The sequence below is a fragment of the Salvelinus alpinus genome, chromosome 19, assembly GCF_045679555.1.
Source record: "Salvelinus alpinus chromosome 19, SLU_Salpinus.1, whole genome shotgun sequence".
Classification (NCBI taxonomy): domain Eukaryota; kingdom Metazoa; phylum Chordata; class Actinopteri; order Salmoniformes; family Salmonidae; genus Salvelinus; species Salvelinus alpinus.
The window spans coordinates 14414484-14437007 of record NC_092104.1 but is presented as its reverse complement, the minus strand read 5'-3'; the positions used below and the strand labels follow the sequence as shown (position 1 = coordinate 14437007).

Below are 22524 nucleotides of genomic sequence, written 5' to 3'. Positions count from 1 at the left end.
ATGGAGGGAGGACAAGGAGAATAAGGAGGCAGCAGGAAAAGTATAGGGCAGAGAGACTTTAGAGGCAAAATATGTACAAGCAATAGGGGAGAGTGGGGTAAGTTGAGCCGACGGGGTAAGTTGAACCACCCTTGTTTCTAGGAAACCATACACAAAATTAATAATTTAGGATGAGGTCATCATTTCATGGAGTCTATGAAGGAAGAAACCACTTGGGAAAAGTGGTAAGTAAGTTAGGTCCAAAAAATTGTCAAAATAGTTATTGTGTTAGAGGTTTCATGATGCTTGTATCTAAACCAAAGTAGATACTTTTTATTCTATACACCAGTTGGGGTCTCTATAAGCTCCAATATGAGGTCCTAAACCTAGCATGAGAGTGCATCCTTGTAGCTCTGTGGGCTAATACAGTCAAACTGTTTGCATTAGAGTAAGTTGAGCCATTGGCCATGGGGCAAGTTGAGGCATTGGCAAGATAGAGCAAATTTAAGTGTTTTCTTCACAGGCATAATGCAAAGTATTATTGCTGGGATATGATGTATCAACGGGGCCTGGCCTATGCTAAGAGTGTAAAAAAAAAGCACAACATGGTTGTGATTGTGTTGATTTGTGTTTGGGAAATAAACATAGACATGGTTTAAAAAGGTAATGGTAATATTTCATTCAGTACAGAAATTTGTAGTCGGCTAAACTTATCCTGTCCAGCGCACATACCTGGGGTAAGTTGTGCCTAGAGACAATTTATTTGGGAAAAGCTATGTTTTCAAAACTGTAATGTTTACATGAATTATGATTATTTCCAGGAATACACAACATCCTGAAATATATGTAGATATTTTTGTTAGAAAGAATACTAAACTCAGCAAAAAAAGAAACGTCCCTTTTTCAGGACCCTGTCTTTCAAATATAATTCAAATCAAAATAAAATCCAAATAACTTCACAGATCTTCATTGTAAAGGGTTTTAACACTGTTTCCCATGCTTGTTCAATGAACCATAAACAATTAATGAACATGCACCTGTGGAACGGTCGTTAAGACACTAACAGCTTACAGACGGTAGGCAATTAAGGTCACAGTTATGAAAACTTAGGACACTAAAGAGGTATTTCTACTGACTCTGAAAAACACCAAAAGAAAGATGTCCAGGGTCTCTGCTCATCTGCGTAATCGTGCCTTGGGCATGCTGCAAGGAGGCATGAGGACTGCAGATGTTGCCAGGGCAATAAATTGCAATGTCCGTATTGTGAGTCGCCTAAAACAGCACTACAGGGAGACAGCTCGGACAGATGATCGTCCTCGCAGTGGCAGACCACGTGTAACAGCACCTGCACAGGATCGGTACATCCGAACATCACACCTGCGGAACAGGTACAGGTTGGCAACAACAACTGCCCAAGTTACACCAGGAACACACAATCCCTCCATCAGTGCTCAGACGGTCCGCAATAGGCAGAGATAGGCTGTACTGAGGGCTTGTAGGCCTGTTGTAAGGCAGGTCCTCACCAGACATCAGAGGCAACAACGTCGCCTATGGTCACAAACCCACCGTCGCTGGACCAGACAGGACTGGCAAAAAGTGCTCTTCACTGACGAGTCGCTGTTTTGTCTCACCAGGGGTGATGGTCAGATTCGCGTTTATCGTTGAAGGAATGAGCGTTACACCGAGGCCTGTACTCTGGAGTGGGATCGATTGAGGTGGAGGGTCCGTCGTGGTCTGGGGCGGTGTGTCACAACCTCATCGGACTGAGCTTGTTGTCATTGCAGGCCATCTCAACGATGTGCGTTACAGGGAAGACATCCTCCTCCCTCATGTGGTACCCTTCCTGCAGGCTCATCCTGACATGAACCTCCAGCATGACAATGCCATCAGCCATACTGCTCGTTCTGTGCGTGATTTCCTGCAAGACAGGAATGTCAGTGTTCTGCCATGGCCAGTGAAGAGCCCGTATCTCAAACCCATTGAGCACGTCTGGGACCTGTTGGATCTGAGGGCTAGGGCCATTCCCCCCAGAAATGTCCGGGAACTTGCAGGTTCCTTGGTGGAAGAGTGGGGTAACATCTCACAGCAAGAACTGGCACATCTGGTGCAGTCCATGAGGAGGAGATGCACTGCAGTACTTAATACAGCTGGTGGCCACACCAGATACTGACTGTTACTTTTGATTTTGACCCCCCCTTTGTTCAGGGACACATTATTCAATTTCTGTTAGTCACATGTCTGTGGAACTTGTTCAGTTTATGTCTCAGTTGTTGAATCTTGTTATGTTCATACAAATATTTACACATGTTAATAAGTGTGTTGAAAATAAACACAGTTGACAGTGAGAGGACGTTTCTTTTTTTGCTTTTTTTTAGTTTATAGTGATGCCGAATGTAAAAACAATGTCTCAAGTTACCCCACTGTCCCCTAAATGTACAACGACTTGGATAGAGAAAGTGAATATGTCTGACAGCTGGTGAGAAAATACAAAAGACACACACACACACGAGGAGAAAAAGACCCACCGCCGCTCTCACTCTGTTTCTTGACCAGGGTGAGTTTGTAGCCGTCTCCGTAGGTGCTCTTGAGAAAGAGTGGGGAGCCGCAGCACTTGAGTTTCCCATGGGAGATGATGGCTATGCGGTCTCCTAACAGGTCAGCCTCATCCATGTGGTGGGTGGACAGCAGGATGGTGCGGCCTTGAAACACAGTTTTTTCAAAATGTGTCAATGCATAATTTTGTGAGTGTTAGTGTGAGAAGTTTTGACAGGACCTTATGGTAGTAGTGCACTCTATAGGGAACAGGGTGACACTAGGTCAAAAGTAGAGCACTCTATAGGGAACAGGGTGACACTAGGTCAAAAGTAGAGCACTGTATAGGGAACAGGGTGACACTAGGTCAAAAGTAGAGCACTCTATAGGGAACAGGGTGACACTAGGTCAAAAGTAGAGCACTGTATAGGGAACTGGGTGACACTAGGTCAAAAGTAGAGCACTGTATAGGGAACAGGGTTACACTAGGTCAAAAGTAGAGCACTGTATAGGGAATAGGGTTACACTAGGTCAAAAGTAGAGCACTGTATAGGGAACAGGGTTACACTAGGTCAAAAGTAGAGCACTGTATAGGGAACAGGGTTACACTAGGTCAAAAGGAGAGCACTGTATAGGGAACAGGGTTACACTAGGTCAAAAGTAGAGCACTGTATAGGGAACAGGGTTACACTAGGTCAAAAGTAGAGCACTGTATAGGGAACAGGGTTACACTAGGTCAAAAGTAGAGCACTGTATAGGGAACAGGGTTACACTAGGTCAAAAGTAGAGCACTGTGTAGGGAACAGGGTTACACTAGGTCAAAAGTAGAGCACTGTATAGGGAACAGGGTTACACTAGGTCAAAAGTAGAGCACTGTATAGGGAACAGGGTTACACTAGGTCAAAAGTAATACACTGTAGTGTGTGAGGTTTACCCATGTCTCACCCTGTTGTGAGTGCTAGTGTGTGAGGGTTAGGGTTAATGTGTGCGGTTGACCCATGTCTCACCCTGTTTGTACTTGAGGATGAGGTCCCAGATGGCTCTGCGTGCGTAAGGGTCTACCCCCGCCGTGGGCTCATCCAGGATGACTGCCCGGGAGCCGCCCACAAACGCTATGGCTACGGACAGTTTCCGTTTCATTCCTCCAGACAGAGTCTGCACCAGGCTGTGCCGTTTATTATTCAGCTCCAGATCCTCGATCATCCTGACAACACACACACAGCACCTTGAAATTTACATTATTTTGAGATATGGATAGGTATGATTAGTTATCACTGCTGGCTCCTGTAATTCATAGGCAAAATTACCATGGGGGATGGCAGGGTGGGGGGGCACCCTGGAGGTCAGTGGCTCCCCAGGTAGCATATGAACATGTCATAAGCAATACCGAAATTTGCTTTAAAACTGCAACATTTTCTCTCATCCTCATGGCAAAATGTGAAGAATAGCATGAGATGAGCTATGAAAAGCACATTGTTCTTACTTCCCCATGGCAAAATGTGTAGAATTGCAGGAAATTAGCTTTAAAACGGGAAAATGTATCTCAGTCTCATGACAAAATGTGTAGAATAAGTTTGCTGAAGGTAGGTGCTCCGGGGCCCCAAATGCGTCTCCCCTGCTCAGCTGCACCATCTATTCAAGCCCCTCCCCCACTAATGTATGTCAGGGGTGGTACGAGGGGGGTTTGGCACAAGACCTGTCAGGTTTTGGCCAGGACTGTTCTGGTTTTTTGTCACTAGATGTCCCCATTGCACCTTTTTTGTACCTTTTGTTTTTCCCTTGCTCTATTATTGTTTGCACCTGTATGTCGTTCCCTTGTTAGTATTTAATCCCTGTGTGTTCCTTAGTTCCTTGCTCAGTGTTTGTATGTTAGCACCCAGCCCCAGCCCAAGCCTTGTTGTGAACATATATTTTTCTCTTGTTGGATTTTCCAGAGGTTCTCTGGTTTTGTTCTTTTGTATTTTGGATTAGTCTTTTAGGTTTGTTTTTTCCCTTGCTGTTTTTACCACTTTGTGGATTTTCTTTGTATTTTGGAAGTTATCTATTTTTTATTAAACCACCATCTCTAGTACTGCTGTGTCTGCCTCATCTTCTGGGTTCTGCCGATTTAGTGACTGTTTCTAGCACCGGGTCCTGACAAGACCCCCATGAAATATGATTGGCCACCTTTGGTGCCCCCCCCTCGGTCTTATCAGGTCAGATGGCTGTCAATCATTCTATTTTTTCCGCTGGCTGGAATATTTTTGGGGGGGCTGCTCCATCGAGTTTAACGATTTACCCTGGCAGGGTAAAACGAACGCACCAAAACAGTATTACATCATCTGTGCTTCTGTCATTAGAAGAAACACTTTCAGAATGACCGAGTGGAAGCTGACAGAATACGGTCGGGAGACAGACTCGGAAGTTGGGATAAACATTCAACGACACACGCATCAGTCTTTGTCCATGGTATGTTCACACTCAATTATTATAGAAAAAAAGTGGACTGGGCACAAGGTAGGCGAAATCCAAATATAAAACAACTCTTCATCTTTTGTGTCTTCTTAATATTTGCCTTGAAATAATGATGTGATGACTTATTCTTCCACTTATATTTCAAAATACCCTTCCATATACCCCTCAAAATAACCATCAAGAGAGGCATAATAAGTCATGTCAAACTGCGTAGAATTGCAGGAAATGCGTTTTAAAATGTCTCCCACTATTACGGGGTAGGACCCCTGGACCCCCGTCTACTGTTCATCCCCCCCAAATTCTACACCACAATTTCGACCTTGCTGTAACTATATATACCATTTCGACCCTTCAATATGAAGATGTGAGCTTTTATCCTAATCTATCTAATGCCATGTTGATAGTTTAACACCTTAGGGTCTTTAATTTGGTTAAACCATAAAAATGGGATGTGGTATACTTGTCCATCTCCTTGCGGATGTCCTCCTCGGCCATGCCTTTGAGTTTGGAGTAGAACCACAGGTGCTCCTCCACGCTGAGCTTGTCAAAGAGCACGTTGTGCTGCGGACACATGCCCAGGTTCTGCCTGATCCGCTCCATGTCAGTACGGATGTCATGGCCGTAGATGGTGGCTGAGCCCGAGGTGGGCGGGAACAGACCTGTCAGAATAGACCTGGGGACGGTAGCAGAAAACGAATGGTAGTTATTGATAGGGTTAATTATAGAGGGAAGAAATGGACACAGAAAACAAATGTAACAATGTATTTGAAGGCCATTTTGTGGACGTTATGGGGATGTTATGGGAATGTTATGGGAATGTTATGGGAAGATTATGGGAAAGTTATGGTGATGTTATAGACAACATTATGTATGGCCTGTTTATAATTCATCATTACATGAAAATCTTTTAAAAATAGCGGTTGAAGAATACCCATTCAAACACAGTCTTACCAAAACATACAACACAAACCTCTCTGTCTCCTTCTGTGAATCCACACGTAAACACAACACAACAACAGAAATGACTGGAACCCTCTAACACACGTGGGCACATTCCCATTCATCTCTCTCACATGGTGGTTGTCTTGCCGGCTCCGTTGTGGCCCAGGAAGGAAACCACCTGGTTCTCATGAAGGTTGAGGCTCAGCTTGTTGAGGGCCAGCTTATTGCCCGTCTTGTACACCTTGGTCAGCTTGTCTATACACACCACCAGGGGCAGGTGGCTGGGCTCCTCTTCCATACCACGCATCTCCTCTGGAGGGAGATAGAAAGAGAGAGATAATATGCCATTTGAAATGTGTCTATTCGTTTGAAACTGTACTGTTTACTGTTAATTTTTGATTGATTATTTCACTTTTGCTTATTATATTTTTCACTTGCTTTGGAAATGTAAACATATGTTTCCCACGCCAATAAAGCCCTTAAATTGAATTGAATTGAGAGAGAGAGAGAGAGAGAGAGAGAGAGAGAGAGAGAGAGAGAGAGAGAGAGAGAGAGAGAGAGAGAGAGAGAGAGAGAGAGAGAGAGAGAGAGAGAGAGAGAGAGAGGCATTGTCACAGAACAATGGCAGAACCTGAACCTATTTGAGATTCACACGTGTAAAATGATAATTTTTTGGGGGTCCATGCAGTAAACCACTGACAGAGGTGACAACAGATTAGAACAGATATACTCTTGTTCCTAAAAGTTCAATACAAACATCTGGTAGGGCTTACCACATCGCCGGTTGTCAGAGGTCAGGCTGCAGCTTGGCTTACCAGATCGCCGGTGTTCCATGGCACACGCCTGGTCCTCTTCCATGACACTCAGCCTGGCTGCTCCTCCCCAAGGCCACTCCCACGTCTCCACACGCCCACTGCCCAGCCAATAGGACTTCTGCAGGGGGAAGTACCACGGCCGGGGCAGCCCATACATCCCTGGAGGACAGAGACCACAGCAGACCACTACTTTGACCAGGACCCATAAGGAATAGAACTCGCCTGCTTGCAATACTTAACTCTGCCATGGCTTGTTGGCCAAAGCCTATGGGAAAATGAATGCTTTTTTTGTAGGGTTTTGGGATAAACACTGAAAATAAGATCTGTGGAAAACACAGGCTTAGCAGATCTTATACAATTTATTCTATGAGATAGCTGATAAAGATTAAATTCACTTTTTGTTAATTTTGAAGCATTTATGTTATCAAAACATAAATATGCTCCTGAGTGGTGCAGCGGTCTAAGGCAGTGCATCTCAGTGCTAGAGGCGTCACTACAGACACCCTGCTTCCATTCCAGGCTGTATCACATCCGGCCGTGATTGGGAGTCCCACAGGGCGGTGCACAATTGGCCCTGCGTTGTCCGGGTTTGGCCGGTGTAGGCCGTCATTGTAAATAAGAATTTGTTCTTAACTGACTTGCCTAATTAAATAAATCTTTAAAAAGAAAAATAAGCATGTAAAACACAAAGGCTTCATCATTCATTAAGGTCATGTTAACTGACTGATATTATCTCATAGAACAAAACGTATAAGATCTCCTTAGCCTGTGTTAACCTCAGACCTTATTTTTATCCCAAAACCCAATTTTGTCCCCAATGATTTCCCAAATAGGAATGGCTAAACGAACCAGAGGTAACACATTTTTTGTTTTAAGCCTGTCGCATGCTTCCCGGTCAAAACAGTTCACACAAATATTATGGAAAAAATGTGTGACGTTTTAGTTAGTTTTGGTGTTCGGCAGGGTTTTATCGGCTGTTCACGCACATAAAATGTTTTCTTGAGGCAAGTCGAAGTTCGGTAGCTGAAGTCTAAGCCCCTTTGTCTGTGATTGGTCAACAGTAGGGGTGGGAACTAAGGACGGTATTTGCTGTCATTCAACAAGAGAGACGAGAGAGAGCAGTAGCAGCTAGGTAGCAGCTACTGTCTGCACTACACTACTAGTTTTCATGCACATGTTTTCACTTGAGAAATACTGCACTAAACATCTTAGCTAGACGTAAAATTGTGCGACTAAAAACTGCAAAAATAGCCAAATACAATACATATTTCTTGATTTATCTTAGATTGATTCTGACTATTTTGAGGAAGTGTTATGGCTATGTTGTTACTACGGTGGCTCAAGCGGGACAAACAACAGTGCCTACAAAAAGACGCCATTACTATTGTTCTCTATAGGATTCCATTTGGGATTCATACCAATTACTTCCATAAACATAAGTCACAAAACAGGGACATAAAAGGTGAAGTATTTAAGTGAGCAGCCAAAGACTTGGTTGTTTACCTGGATGCACAGCTTCTATGTACCAGGTGAGTACTCCATACACACTGGCATCGATGATGAGCATCATCATGGACAGACCAAGGTTAAAGTCATCGCCCTCTACAGGCGACTGGTTGATGGTGCGCCACTGCATGCCAACTCCTGACACCTCATACAGGGCAAAGTACTTAGAGCCCAGGCCGAACGCTGTGGTCGACATCAGAGACTGGAGAGAGAGGAGAGAATGAGAATAAAGACAACAGACAATGTGTTAAGAGCTATTGACATGTGTGAAGATCTTTCCAGAACTCACTGATTCAGACTGGTCAGAGAATATCATTGAATTAATCAATTCACGACTCTTGTCACTTTGTTTGAATCCTTCGTAGCTTTTACATTATGATATGCCTATACACACCTGGAAGCAGGCCATCTGACACAGTGAAAGAGAAAAATAACTCAATCGAGCCATGAGCCCGGAGGGCCGTTTCTCTCATTGAATTTGTCCAAACACAGGCTAAACATGGGCACAGTACGTGACTAACAAAGAATGAATAAAGTATGAGAGAGCTTCCGAAAAGAGAACAGAGGCCAAGACTTACAGCAATGCACTTCTCAAAGGCGGTGATCTTGTCATGGGCCACCTCCTCCCTGATGGCCACGTACATGTAGGGGACGTAGCTTAGGAAGTAGATTATCCCGCCACAGGCAGACGCCAGCTTGGCCTTGGAGTAGATCACGGACACCAGGAAACTGACATAAACAGACAGGACACAGACAGACAAACAAGAGTTAAATACTGTAAGCATGTTGTGTGTGTTCCAAATGGCACCCTATTCCCTATATAATGTCATACTTTTTACCAGAGCCCAATGGACCCTAGTCAAAAGTAGTGCACTATAAAGGGAATAGGGTGCCATTTGTAAGACAACCTAACCATATTCAGATCATGCACATTTCCCTGGAATGTCTAGCAAAGGAGCTGAGTCACTGTCTGTTTGATACATTAAGGACATAGCATTTCGAAGTAACACGTTCCTCACAAAATAGAAGTCGAAGGTTGACAAGTGAAACTGAGTGTTACCGCTTTTATCAAATCAGCCGCTAAATATCAGGGTGACTCATGTTTCATTAGATCTCTAACATCATCAATGTGTGTGCAGTCACTGCTGCTCTGACATCACAGAGTGAAAGAGAGATGAGAGAATCAACTAGATGTTGGAACATTGCTGCAGGGACTTGCTTCCATTCAGCACAAGAGCATTAGTGAGGTCGGGCACTGATGTTGGGGGATTAGGCATGACTTGCAGTTGGCATTCCAATTCATCCCAAAGGTGTTCAATGGGGTTGAGGTTAGGGCTCTGTGCAGGCAGGTTAAGTTCTTTCACACCCATCTCAACAAACCTTTTCTGTATGGACCTCGCTTTGTGCACATGGGCATTTTCATGCTGAAATAGGAAAGGGCCTTCCCCAAACTGTTGCCACAAAGTTGGAAGCACAGAATTGTCTAGAATGCCATTGTAAGCTATATCGTTAAGATGTATCTTCCCTGGAACTAAGGGGACATGAAAAACAGCCCCAGACCATTATTCCTCCTCCACCAAACTTTACAGTTGGCACTATGCATTGGAGCAGGTAGCGTTATCCTAGCATCTGCCAAACCCAGCTTCGTCCGTCGGACTGCCAGATGGTGAAGCGTGATTCATCGCTCCAGAGAACGTGTTTACACTGCTCCAGAGACCAATAGCGGCAAGCCTTATACCCCTCCAGCCGACACTTGGTATTGCGCATGGTGATCTTAGGCTTGTGTGCAGCTGCTCGGCCATGGAATCCCATTTCATGAAGCTCCCGACAAAATTTTATTGTGCTGACATTGCTTCCAGAGGCAGTTTGGAACTTGGTAGTGAGTGGTGTAACCGAGGACAGACGATTTTTACTCGCTACACGCTTCACCACTCGGCGGTACCATTCTGTGAGCTTGTGTGGCCTACCACTTTGCGGCTAAACCGTTGTTGCTCCTAGACTTTTCCACTTAACAATAACAGCACTTTTTCACAATTGACCGGGTTCGCTCTAGCAGGGCAAAGACTTCACAAACTTACTTGTTGGAAAGGTGGCATCCTATGACAGTGCCACATTGTAAGTCACTGATCTCTTCAGTAAGGCCATTCTACTGCCAATGTTTGTCTATGGAGATTGCATGGCTGTGTGCTCGATTTTATACACCTGTCAGCAACGGGTGTGGCTGAAATAGCCGAGTCCACTCATTTGAAGGGGTGTCCACATACTTCTGTATATACAGTGCATTCGGAAAGTATTCAGACCCCTTGACTTTTTCCACATTTTGTTACATTACAACCTTATTCTAAAATGGATTACATAAAACATTTCCTCATCAATCTACACACAATAACCCATAATGGCAAAGCAAAAAACTTGTACATTTTTGCAAACTCATGAAAAATAAGACAGGTGTGTGCCTTTCCAAATCATGTCCAGTCAATTGAATTTACCACAGGTGGACTCCAATCAAGTTGTAGAAACATCTCAAGGATGATCAATGGAAACAGGATGCACCTGAGCTCAATTTCAAGTCTCATAGCAAAGGGTCTGAATACTTATGTAAATAAGGTATTTCTGGGGGGTTTTAAACCCCTTTTTGCTTTGTCATTATGGGGTATTGTGTGTAGATTGATGAGGAACACGTTTTATTTGATCAATTTTAGAATAAGGCTGTAGCATAACAAAATGTGGAAAAAATATTGTCAGGCAAAGTGATGCACTATATCTCTATATGAAGGCTTGCTTTGCTCAATATGTGATGATGACTAATTTGAGTTTATGACCATATCAGCTATTGATATTTTTTATTATTTGTTAAGAAGGGCCCCTCGACGGAGCCCCGCCCCCTCTGTACTGAGATCCGAGCTCAGCGTAGGCCTCTCCTACTATTTTGGGTGTATGTCCACTCATGCTTTTTACTAGACTAACATCAGAGCGGTAGTAGTGTCTTCATTACCAGAACATGATCGTTGCGATGGCGTAGATGGAGAGGAAGAGCCAGATGATGAAGATGTCACTGTGGAGGAGCACTCTGCCGTACTTCAAGATGGCCGTCAGGGCGGTCACGGAGATGGACAGCTGGACGAAGCCAGTGATGAACCAGGCCACCCAGTGGACCGCATTGTTCAGGCCCATCATCTTCATCACCTTCAGGCAGGCAGGGAGTACACAGGTTACCAGAAGAGGTTAATCCTCTTTTTTACAGTCTTACATGCACTTATATGAATGAGAATGTGATTTCAAACCACATATCGAACAAAATAATACAATTATGTAAATATTCTAAATATTCAGAAAAACATATCGTACAAATTTCAAGTTTGAGATTTTTATTTGATTGAAATCAGTATTTTTCCAACGGGGGGCAGAACAGAGGTAGTAAATATGAGCGACATCATTCTGCTACAGGTTGCCAAAGAGATGGCAGAGAGAAGATGGCATTAGTGATGCTGCTCCACTGTCACAGACAGACACAGGACAGGACACTGAGATCCTAGTGTAGACAGCAGTGGGGGTTGGTGAAGGGATAACGGATCATAATATTGTCTGGAATGGAGTAAATGGAACGGTATTAAACGTGTGTTTGATACTGTGCAATTAATTCCATTTCAGCCATTATTATGAGCCTGTCCTCTAATTTAAAGTGCCAACAGCCACCACAGGTAGACATGTAAGCAGCTCACCTCTTTGAGCCGGTGCTCCTTCTCAGCCACAATGTGTTGGATCATCATGGCTACAGAGTACACCCAGGAGATCACCATGCACAGAGGCATCATGTGCTCGATCACAAACAGGAAGCTGTGGACCCATGACAGGAAGTTTGTTAATGACAAAGTATAGGTTAAAGCAGGGAGAAAGAAATACTACCAAAGGAATGAAACCATAGGGGAGAGTGAGGTAAGTTGAACCAAAGGGTCAGTTGAGCCACCCCTTGTTTCTAGGAAACCATACACAAAATGTATCATTTGACCAAATATTTAGGAAGAGGTCAGCATTTTTGTGTTAGAGGTTTCATGATGCTTGTATCTAAATCAAGGTAGATACTTTTAAGATTGTTCTATATATCAGTTGGGGTCTCTATAAGCTTCAATATGAGGTCCTAAACCTAGCATGAAAGTGCATCCTTGTAGCTTTGGGGGCTAATATACACTGTCAAAAAACACCTATTTACTAATTATTATGAAGTAACTGGTTCCACAGTCTGTTTATCGGTTACTCAACTTTTCGGTCCAAGTGTTACCTGAACTAACTTGTGTTACCTGAACTAAAAAATAGTTAAACACACTTAGGTCCAACTAGAGAAAACTTTGGCAAAAATTCTGTCAATTTAAAAGGATGGGTTTGCTCAACTTTCTCATATGTTTATTCAACAATACATTATTATTTGGCATCTTTAACTAATAGAGGACTGTGCAACTGGTTACACACATTGCTTTTAACTTACATGTTTGACACATATGATTCATTTGTGCATGTTCATTTATAAAGTAATTGTTCTTCATCATGTCCTCACCTGGGATTTGAGCTCACCACCTCTTGGTTTCATGGCATGCCGATCTACCTGCTATGCCGATCTACCTGCTATGCCGATCTACCTGCTATGCCGATCTACCTGCTATGCCGATCTACCTGCTATGCCGATCTACCTGCTATGCCGATCTACCTGCTATGCCACCAAGGATGTGTCAATTATCAGTTAATTTGACTATTCTCTCATCATTAATTTGATTCACTTATTTAACGACGCAACGTTAAGTTTTTCTGTATAGTTGTCTAATGTTGGTGGGGCATATTAATTACTCTGTTTTAATGTCACTCCTTAATCACTATGATAAATAATACAGTTTTTCTTGATTGTACTTTTAAAAATGCTGAGATTCACTTTGAAGTTCAAAGTGTACTGTGATGTAAATGTTCTCTGTGTGTATCAGATCGTATGTTTAGCATAATGCTGCTTTGTTATAACCTGTCTTGGTTGGGTTCATGTGAGTGATGGATTGACTACACAAAGGAGTCTATCACTGATAAGCAATTTGGCAGTACGCCCAGAACATTGCTCTGGGAACTAGAAGGAGTGATACAATATCCCAGTTTCAAGGTAAGAAGCCTGGTGTGATGTCAGTCAGTCTCATGCAGGAACCAACCATGCTTATATGACTTGTTTGTGTAGCAGTATAAATGGACTGAAAGGGGAAAGGCTCTTTCAGAGTTTCATCAGGCTTGTATTGAGTTAGTGAACCTCTCCGCCGTGATAATAAAGATTGATTCATTTACTTTGAGTTTGAGTCCTTAGTGATGAATTTCCACAACAATTCTGGGGTCACGAAACAGGATGTTTGATCTTTGACGTGATCCATCAGTGAAGGTCTGAGAGGGAACACCGGTGGCGCGTTCTTCAGAAGGCGTAAGAGGAAAATTCCTGTCTCACCAAAGAGGATGAGGACCCACCCGGACCAGACCTCCACTGTGGGAGGAAACACAACATCCACGAAACCTAGAAGGACAACTCAACTGATTTCAGTAAGTCAATTTAAATGAAGTAATGTTGTTTAAGAAGGGATCCAAGTTCTAAGAAAAACTAGGCGAAGGTTCGGTGAACCTCGTTTATAACGTTATATAGGCATTCGAGTGTGAAAACCTAAGCAAGTTCTGTATGAACTTCGTAAAGATGCAACAAGAAGCTAGAAATAGTGTATTGAGTGTGTGTGTGTACATTGTGTGCGCATGTCTGAATGAATACCTAAGAAAGTTCTGTGTGAACTGAACGAATGTTCTGTGTAGGAATTCTGTGTGAATGGTGTTTGAAGTGGGTGTGTAATTAGGAAGGAAATGTTTATGTGTGCATGTGAATGCCAAACCAAGTACTGTGTGGACTGCACAAAGTTCTGTGTGGACTTCGATTGATAACGTTATATAAGGCTTCTGTCCACCACCGCCGGCCATCTGATTTACCGGTAGAGAGGCATTGAGAGAACCATTAAAAAGTTTGAGCAAAAACATGATCATTGGTGCCTCTCAGGCTGATTGCGATGTGCTGATCGTTGCTGGTGGTGTGGATGTGAACACCTAAGAAAGTTCTGTGTGGACTTCGATTGATGACGTTATGTAGGGATTCTGTGTGATGTGAGGTGTGAAGATATTAAAGGAAAGATTACTATTACCGAATATGTTGCATGAATAGAACACTAGTGTGAAGGAGTTTGTCAAAAATATATATCTAAACCCCTGTATTATAAAAGAAAGAACGTAATTACAAAGACACAAAATACAACATTGATATTGACCATTAATGTGAACTTTGGGGCCCTGACAAAATGATGAGTCAGAATATTGTGGGGTGTTTGAACAAACAGTTAAATGGACTAAATGGACAAATGGAGCATTCACTTTAGATGGGACCCTCAGTACAGAGAGACTCGTAGAAGCCACAGAAAAGTTGGAAGAGACAGAGAAGAGATACAGAAAAATAAAAGTTAAATTGGTTGATTTCCACAAGTGGGATAGAGAAGCGGACCTATTGAAGGGCAAAACAGTGAAAGTATTAATGGTGAAGCAAGTAGAAAAAGGAAAGTATTAATGGAGAAGCAAGTAGACAAAGGAAAGGATTAATGGTGAAGCAAGTAGACAAAGGAAAGGATTAATGGTGAAGCAAGTAGACAAAGTAAAGGATTAGTGGTGAAGCAAGTAGACAAAGTAAAGGATTAATGGTGAAGCAAGTAGACAAAGGAAAGGATTAATGGTGAAGCAAGTAGACAAAGGAAAGGATTAATGGTGAAGCAAGTAGACAAAGTAAAGGATTAATGGTGAAGCAAGTAGACAAAGTAAAGGATTAATGGTGAAGCAAGTAGACAAAGTAAAGGATTAATGGTGAAGCAAGTAGACAAAGTAAAGGATTAATGGTGAAGCAAGTAGACAAAGTAAAGGATTAATGGTGAAGCAAGTACACAAAGTAAAGGATTAATGGTGAAGCAAGTAGACAAAGTAAAGGATTAATGGTGAAGCAAGTAGACAAAGGAAGGGATTAATGGTGAAGCAAGTAGACAAAGTAAAGGATTAATGGTGAAGCAAGTAGACAAAGGAAAGGAAACAGAAAAAAGTGAGAGAAGGACACAAGCAAAGAAAAAAAGGGAACAGCCTAAATTCAGCAATTCCAACAGCCCCATTGGGGGCACAGCCCTTACTGCAACCCCATCCACAGCTCCAAGGCCATAGGGGGACAAGATCAAGTGCCACCGCCCTACCAGTCACCTCAAACCACTCCACAGACACATTTTGGGAACTCCAGGCGAGCATAATTGCTCGTTGACTGGATTGGATCTTGCAAGGCCACAGCGACACAGAAATCCACCCTTACGCTTTGAAGATTATTTAAACCATGATGGACGACCGCTGACCCCCATGCCACCCCTTCCACCAGCCACACAAGAGTATTCAATATACCCCTCATACAATACCCTAACCTACAGGAAGGAGCACCCATAACAGTGGAAATACTATGGGATGTGTATGAAATCAAGGCAACAGTAAAAGATGTCACTGATCCTGCTAAAGATGCAGTGAAATTTGAAGAAGAAGTACGAGCTATAATAACAATGTACAATCCAACAACCAGAGAAATTGAAGAAATACTCTGCCACTGTCTGAAATTCAAGTGGATCCAGTGCAAAGGAGACTAGGACAGCAACGCAGCACGAGATGGGTGTGACAATCAGAACACACAGACTGGCAGAAAATCCACTCTACAACAATGAAAACTGATGAGACCGTTAAAGATGACCAAGAGTGGATGGAAAATATATTCCTTGCCTCTGACCAGGAATCATATACCAGTCTGCTGTGTCATGCTGGTGTCACTGGTTTACGCCAAGACCTAAAAACAGCTGTAACCACCACCTGTATAGGATGGGAAACAAAGACACTGGCTGATGTGAAACAACATATCAACCATACAGAAAGACAGATAAAAGCCAAGAATACAAAAGCTTGGGCTAAATTGCAAACGGCTCAGCTGATGTTCTACAGCAGAGCCGGAGGTCAAGGAAGAAGTTGAGGAAGAGGAACAGGTGGGGGACAAGAGAGAAGATGGGAGAGGTGCAAACTCTGGACCCCCGGAAAGAAACGGTTAAAAGTGTTAAACCAGGACATTTTGCCAAAGACTGCTAAGAAAATGGAGACAGAAAGGAGTGGAATGGACCGCCCAGAAACGTGAGGGTAAATGATTCTTTAGGAGGTGGACAACAGGATGAGGTGGAAACAAAAGATGATGAAGAAGAAACACCCCTACAGATGTTACAACTAACTACTCTCTCAACAGAAAATTCACTGATTCACATTGAGATACTGGAAGAAAAAAAATCCATTCCTTAGAAGACACTGATGCAGCAGTCTCTGTCCTGAAGAAATCAGCCCTGAAACTCATTCCTTCGAAAAGAACAATGCAAAGTTATAATGACACAAGGCGAGACCCAGATACGCTTTTGGTTCTGGGCAGACCGCTGGGACAGGATAGCCCCCAGGATAGCCCCCACCTCGTCCATCCGGCCTGGGTCCGGATGGACGAGGATGGGGGCTGTAGTGAACTGATGCTTCAGGTCCACAAAGGCTCTGTCAACAGCTGGGGACCAGATGAACGGTACCTTGGGAGAGGTGAGTGCAGAGAGGGGGGCCACCAGGGTGCTGTACCTTGAATGAAATGGCGGTAGAAATTGGCAAACCCCAGGAAACATTGTAGCTGCACCCCGGATGTAGGTTGGGTCCAATCCACTACTGCTTTCACCTGGACATTTCCTTCAGCGATGACATATCCCAGAATGGAGATTGTAGAATGGTGGAACTCACACTTCTCCGCTTTCACAAATAGGCGCTGAAGGACTTGTCGAACATGGAGGACGTGTTCTTGGGCAGATCGGTTAAAAAAAAGGATATCGTCGAGGTAGATGAACACAAAATTATTTAACATGTCCCGGAGCACATCGTTTACCAGGGCCTGGAAGACAGCGGGGTATTAGTGAGACCAAACGGCATGACGAGGTACTCATATGTCCACAGGCAGTGTTGAAAGCGGTCTTCCACTCATCTCCTTCACGTATCCGAACCAGGTGGTAGGCATTACGAAGGTCCAGCTTGGAAAAGATGGTAGTCCCCTGGAGAGGTTCGAAAGCCGAGGAGAGGAGTGGTAGGGGGTAACGATTCTTGATAGTTATGTCATTAAGACCCCGGTAGTCAATGCACGGACGCAGGGTTTTGTCCTTCTTTTCCACAAAGTAAAACCCTGCACCGGCAGGGGATGCAGAAGGACGGATGCTTCCAGCAGCCAGAGAGTCCTCAATTGTCACGCCCTGGCCATAGAGAGGTTTTTATTCTCTATTTTGGGTAGGCCAGGGTGTGACTAGGGTGGGCATTCTAGTTTCTTTATTTCTATGTTTTCTGTTTCTATGTTTTGGCCGGGTATGATTCTCAATCAGGGACAGCTGTCTATCGTTGTCTCTGATTGGGAATCATACTTAGGCAGGCTTTTCCCACCTGTGTTTTGTGGGTAGTTGTTTTCTGTATAGTTTATGCACGAGTGTTTTGTGATCAAATAAAATCATGAACACTTACCACGCAGCGCTTTGGTCCGATCCTCATTATGATGAAAGCCGTGACATCAACATACTTCTCCCCGGCCTTGATCTCTGGGCCGGATAGGAAATATAGCTGACCACGAAGCGATGTGGTGCCTGGGGTAAGGTCAATGGCACAATCGTAGGGACGATTCGGGGGAAGAGAAGTAGCCCGTTCCTTGAGGGAACGGCAGAGAAATCCGAAGCCTTACTTAAGCCCTGAGGAGGACATCTCGGGGAAGGCTGCGCCGCTTTAAGACAATGGGAATGACAGAACGGGCTCCAACCCAGGACTTAACTCGTGGTCCAGTCAATAACAGAGTTGTGTTTCTGGAGGGAATAACCCAGGACTTAACTCGTGGTCCAGTCAATAACAGAGTTGTGTTTCTGGAGGGAATAACCCAGGACTTAACTCGTGGTCCAGTCAATAACAGAGTTGTGTTTCTGGAGGGAATAACCCAGGACTTAACTCGTGGTCCAGTCAATAACAGAGTTGTGTTTCTGGAGGGAATAACCCAGGACTTAACTCGTGGTCCAGTCAATAACAGAGTTGTGTTTCTGGAGGGAATAACCCAGGACTTAACTCGTGGTCCAGTCAATAACAGAGTTGTGTTTCTGGAGGGAATAACCCAGGACTTAACTCGTGGTCCAGTCAATAACAGAGTTGTGTTTCTGGAGGGAATAACCCAGGACTTAACTCGTGGTCCAGTCAATAACAGAGTTGTGTTTCTGGAGGGAATAACCCAGGACTTAACTCGTGGTCCAGTCAATAACAGAGTTGTGTTTCTGGAGGTAATACCATCCCAAAACAACAGGAACATGGGGGTAATTAATGAGGAGAAGCTGTATTGACTCACTGTGATTTCCTGAATGCTGCAGATTAACGGTAACAGTGCTGTGGGTAACTGTTCCAATGGAGCGGCCGTCCAGTGATCTAGTGTCCATGGAAACAGAGAGGAGTTGAGTGGGGAAAACATTCAGAAACTAGGGTAGCATCCATAAAACTTTCATCAGCCCCAGAGTCTATGTGCACCCGGAGAGACTTAGACTCTCCCCACAGCAGTATCACAAAAAGAGGAGTGCGGGTGATGGAAATTAGAGAATTCCCAGTCTGGCTCACCAGAGTACTTGTACCTACTAAAACAATTGGTCTCATAACAGGGCAGGTGGCTATATAATGTCCCACAGCCCCACAGAACAGACAACAGTTTGGAGTTCACCCTACGTTCCCTAGGAGATCATCTAGCTCTGCCCAGTTGCAAAGGCTCAGGAGTATCATCGCCGATGATTCTCAAGGGAACTCGGGTGGCTTCGGTTCTTCACGGAAATGCACACTTCGGGGATTTCCGGGTTCCTTCGGAGGTGAGCAAGTAGCAGCAGATGGAAGAATGTTCCCGAGATCCAAACTCCTCTCTCTCCGGCGTTCAATCCTAATTGAAAGGGCGATGAGGGAATCGAGGTCCAATGGTAACTCCCGAGCTGCGAGCTCGTCTTTTATTTCCTCCGATAGTCCATGAAGGAAGATATCGAACAGAGCCTCCGGATTCCAGGCACTCTCGGCGGCAAATGTGCGAAAATCTACGTCGTAGTTTGCCACACTATGGGAGTTCTGATGTACCTTCAATAGTTTTCGGGCCACCTCTCTCCCAGACACCAGAGAAACGAATACCTTCCTCACCTCAGCCATGAAATCTTCCAGGTTATGGCAAACGGTGGATTGTTGCTCCCAAACAGCCGTCGCCCAGGAGAGCGCCCTTCCGGACATTAGCGTAATTAGATACGCTATCTTCGATCGATCCGAAGGGAATGAAGATGGCTGAAGCTCAAAAATGAGGGAGCACTGGGAAAGAAACGGCGGCAGGTACCAGGATCGCCGGCATAGAAGGGAAGTTACTGAGTGGCTGGGAGGTCTTAGATGTGGCGTGCTGTCTGCAAGCTAATTCACGGAATTGCTCCGTTAATGCCTTGATCCCCTGGTTGTGGCGTTCCGCCAGAGATCGGAACCACTCCATCAGGTGCTGAAGTAGCTCCTCCTGTTTCTTAATAGTAGCTCCCTGCAGGGAGACAGCGTGACGGAGCTGGTCCAAGTCTGCTGGGTCAGTCATGGCCAGTTCGCATTATAAGGCGAGACCCAGATGCAGACACAGGGGGCAGATGGTTTGAGCTCTGATATTTATTATAGTCCAAGGGGTAGTCAAAAGGCAGGTCAGGGACAGGCAAGAGTTCATAACCAGGTCAGAGTCCAAAACGGTACAGGGCATCAGGCAGGCTTGAGGTCAAGGGCAGGCAGAATGGTCAGGTAGGCTCAGAGTCAGGACAGGCAAGGGTCAGAACCAGGAGGAAGAGAAAAACAGAGACTGGAAAAAAACAGGAGCTAGGAGAAAAATGCTGGTTGACTTGGCAAACAAGACGAACTGGCACAGACAGACAGAAAACAAAGGTATAAATACACAGGGGATAACGGGGAAGATGGGCGACAACTGGAGGGGGGTGGAGACAAGCACAAGGACAGGTGAAACAGATCAGGGTAGTGACAAAACTGTCGGCGCGTCGGGCATCCCCTCTATTGAACCGCTCACATACCCCCTACCAGTAGCATGGGAAACTGGGAAATAGAGACATCGATTCTTGTATTCATCATCATGCCCAGTATATCTATTGGGAAGAGACCTCATGTGCAAAATTAAAATTCACATCTCCTGTGACCCAGAGGGTGTCTCCATTCGGTCACCAACAAGTGGAATGTTCCCATGTATGGCACAGTCCTACTATGCCTGGCATTTGGAAGATGCAGACATGGAAGGAGAACTCAGAGGGATGTCTCTTACCCAAAATCAGGAAGACTGGGAGGTTCCAAAACACCTTCACTACACAACTGCAGTTCCCTCCATTGAAGTAGAACAAGGCTATGATATACGCTGGACAAAGTTCCCAGAAAAAAATGGAACTGAGAATTGATGGCATGTACTATGGTGAATGATTAACCGCAGCAGCAGTCCTCCTCACAGATACACAGAGAGAACTGTATGATGTGAATGGTGCTGTCCCCCACTGCAGTCTATCAAAAACCAAAGACATGAAGAGGGAAGACACTGGGCCTTGGATGAACTGATTGGGTGATGTAGCAAGGAAATGGGAAGTGCTGTTGTCACCGCTTTAGAGACTGTGGAAAGTGCACGTCTCCCACAACACCTGTCTGCACAAGCAGCATAACTTCTTGGCTTAACACGAGCATGCATATTAGCAGAGGATAAAGCAGTAAACAATTACACTGACAGTAGGTATGCTTTTGGGGTGGTGCACGATTTTGGGACTATGGGTTTCTAACCTCTTCTGGTAAAACAATTGCTCATGGATAGTTGCTAAAAGCAATATTGTTACCATCCTCTGTTGCTGTGGTGAAGTGTCAGGCTCATAACAGCGGTAAAGATAGCATTTCTCATTTCTCAAGAAATGCTCAAATCAGACTGTGCAGCGAAACTAGCTGCTTCCTCTTTTCGTTCCCCCTTTTTCAGTTCCTGTTTTTCACTAACCATTTCTCTGTCAATGATATTGTTGCTTTGCAGGCAATGGTTGATGCATCAGAAAAACGTAGGTGGACTGAACATTGATATATGGACACCTCGGGAGTGTGGCAGGATAATTTGAGCAAACCAGACCAGGTACTGGGTGTCGTGAGTGTGAAGTCAGGCGCAGGAAAACAGAGAGTTCAATATAGTGCTCTTTTAATGCGCACACGGTGAACCACGGCCACCCCACTAAACACTGGGTGCTCAAAACAAACTGCCCCAGACACGGGGAACGAAAACAGTCCAGCACTACACACGAACATAAACCAACACGTTCGTCTGTATCAAACACCAGGCTTACAATAATCAAGCCCGCACAAAGAAACGGGCGGGCCGGCTGACTAATAAAGACCAACTAATTACAACAAACTCAAAACAGGTGTAATCAATAAACACATAAGGAGGGGGAGAAAAGAATCAGTGGCAGCTAGTAGGCCGGCGACGACGACCGCCGAGCACCACCCGAACGGGAAGGGGAGCCACCTTCGGTCGGAGTCGTGACAACATGCCCCGTTGTACTTTCCTATTCCTCACAAAGTTGTCACACGGTCAAGACCATGTATGAAAAAGAGGGATGGTAGATCTTGTAAATAAATACTGGAGCACTGTGGGATTCACTGTGTTTGCTGAAAAGTTTTGTAAAAAAGATATACACTTGTTTGACTAACAATGTAGGACGTGGTATTTCTATAACCCCCACATCTCACCCATGGCCAGAAGGACCTTTTGAGAATTTGAGGATGGACTTCATTGAATTAACCCCATGTGAAGGAAACAAATATTGTTTGTTTATTGTTCATATGTTTTCCAAGTGGGTTGAGGTATTCCCGTGTCGAAGAGCCACAGCATGTAATGTGGCCAAAGCTCTCCTGCGAGACATCCTTCCAAGGTGGGGGCTGTCGGTAGACATTTCCTAAACAAGATTGTTCAGTCCTTATCAGAAGCATTGCAGGTTGACTTGAGGGCGCACTGTGCCTACCACCCACAGTCAGGGGATGCTGTACAACACGCCATGTATATAGCCCCGCTATTGGTTTTTACTGCTGCTCTTTAATCATTTGTTATTCTTATCTCTTACTTTTTTGT

General features: G+C 44.4%; 1 protein-coding gene across 4 annotated transcripts in view; it reads right to left on the bottom strand.

Moving 5' to 3' along the window:
- Positions 1–22524, bottom strand: part of LOC139545038 (ATP-binding cassette sub-family A member 2-like) — a 129855-nt gene that overhangs the window by 24788 nt on the left and 82543 nt on the right. For all 4 annotated transcript variants that reach the window (XM_071352394.1, XM_071352395.1, XM_071352397.1 and 1 more), the window contains exons 16-24: positions 11951–12065; positions 11224–11414; positions 8807–8957; positions 8226–8430; positions 6723–6881; positions 6039–6219; positions 5426–5638; positions 3519–3715; positions 2505–2678 (exon numbers count right to left, since the gene is read on the bottom strand). In XM_071352394.1, coding sequence (XP_071208495.1) covers positions 2505–2678; positions 3519–3715; positions 5426–5638; positions 6039–6219; positions 6723–6881; positions 8226–8430; positions 8807–8957; positions 11224–11414; positions 11951–12065 — 1586 coding nt within the window. The remainder of the gene's footprint in view (positions 1–2504; positions 2679–3518; positions 3716–5425; positions 5639–6038; positions 6220–6722; positions 6882–8225; positions 8431–8806; positions 8958–11223; positions 11415–11950; positions 12066–22524) is intronic.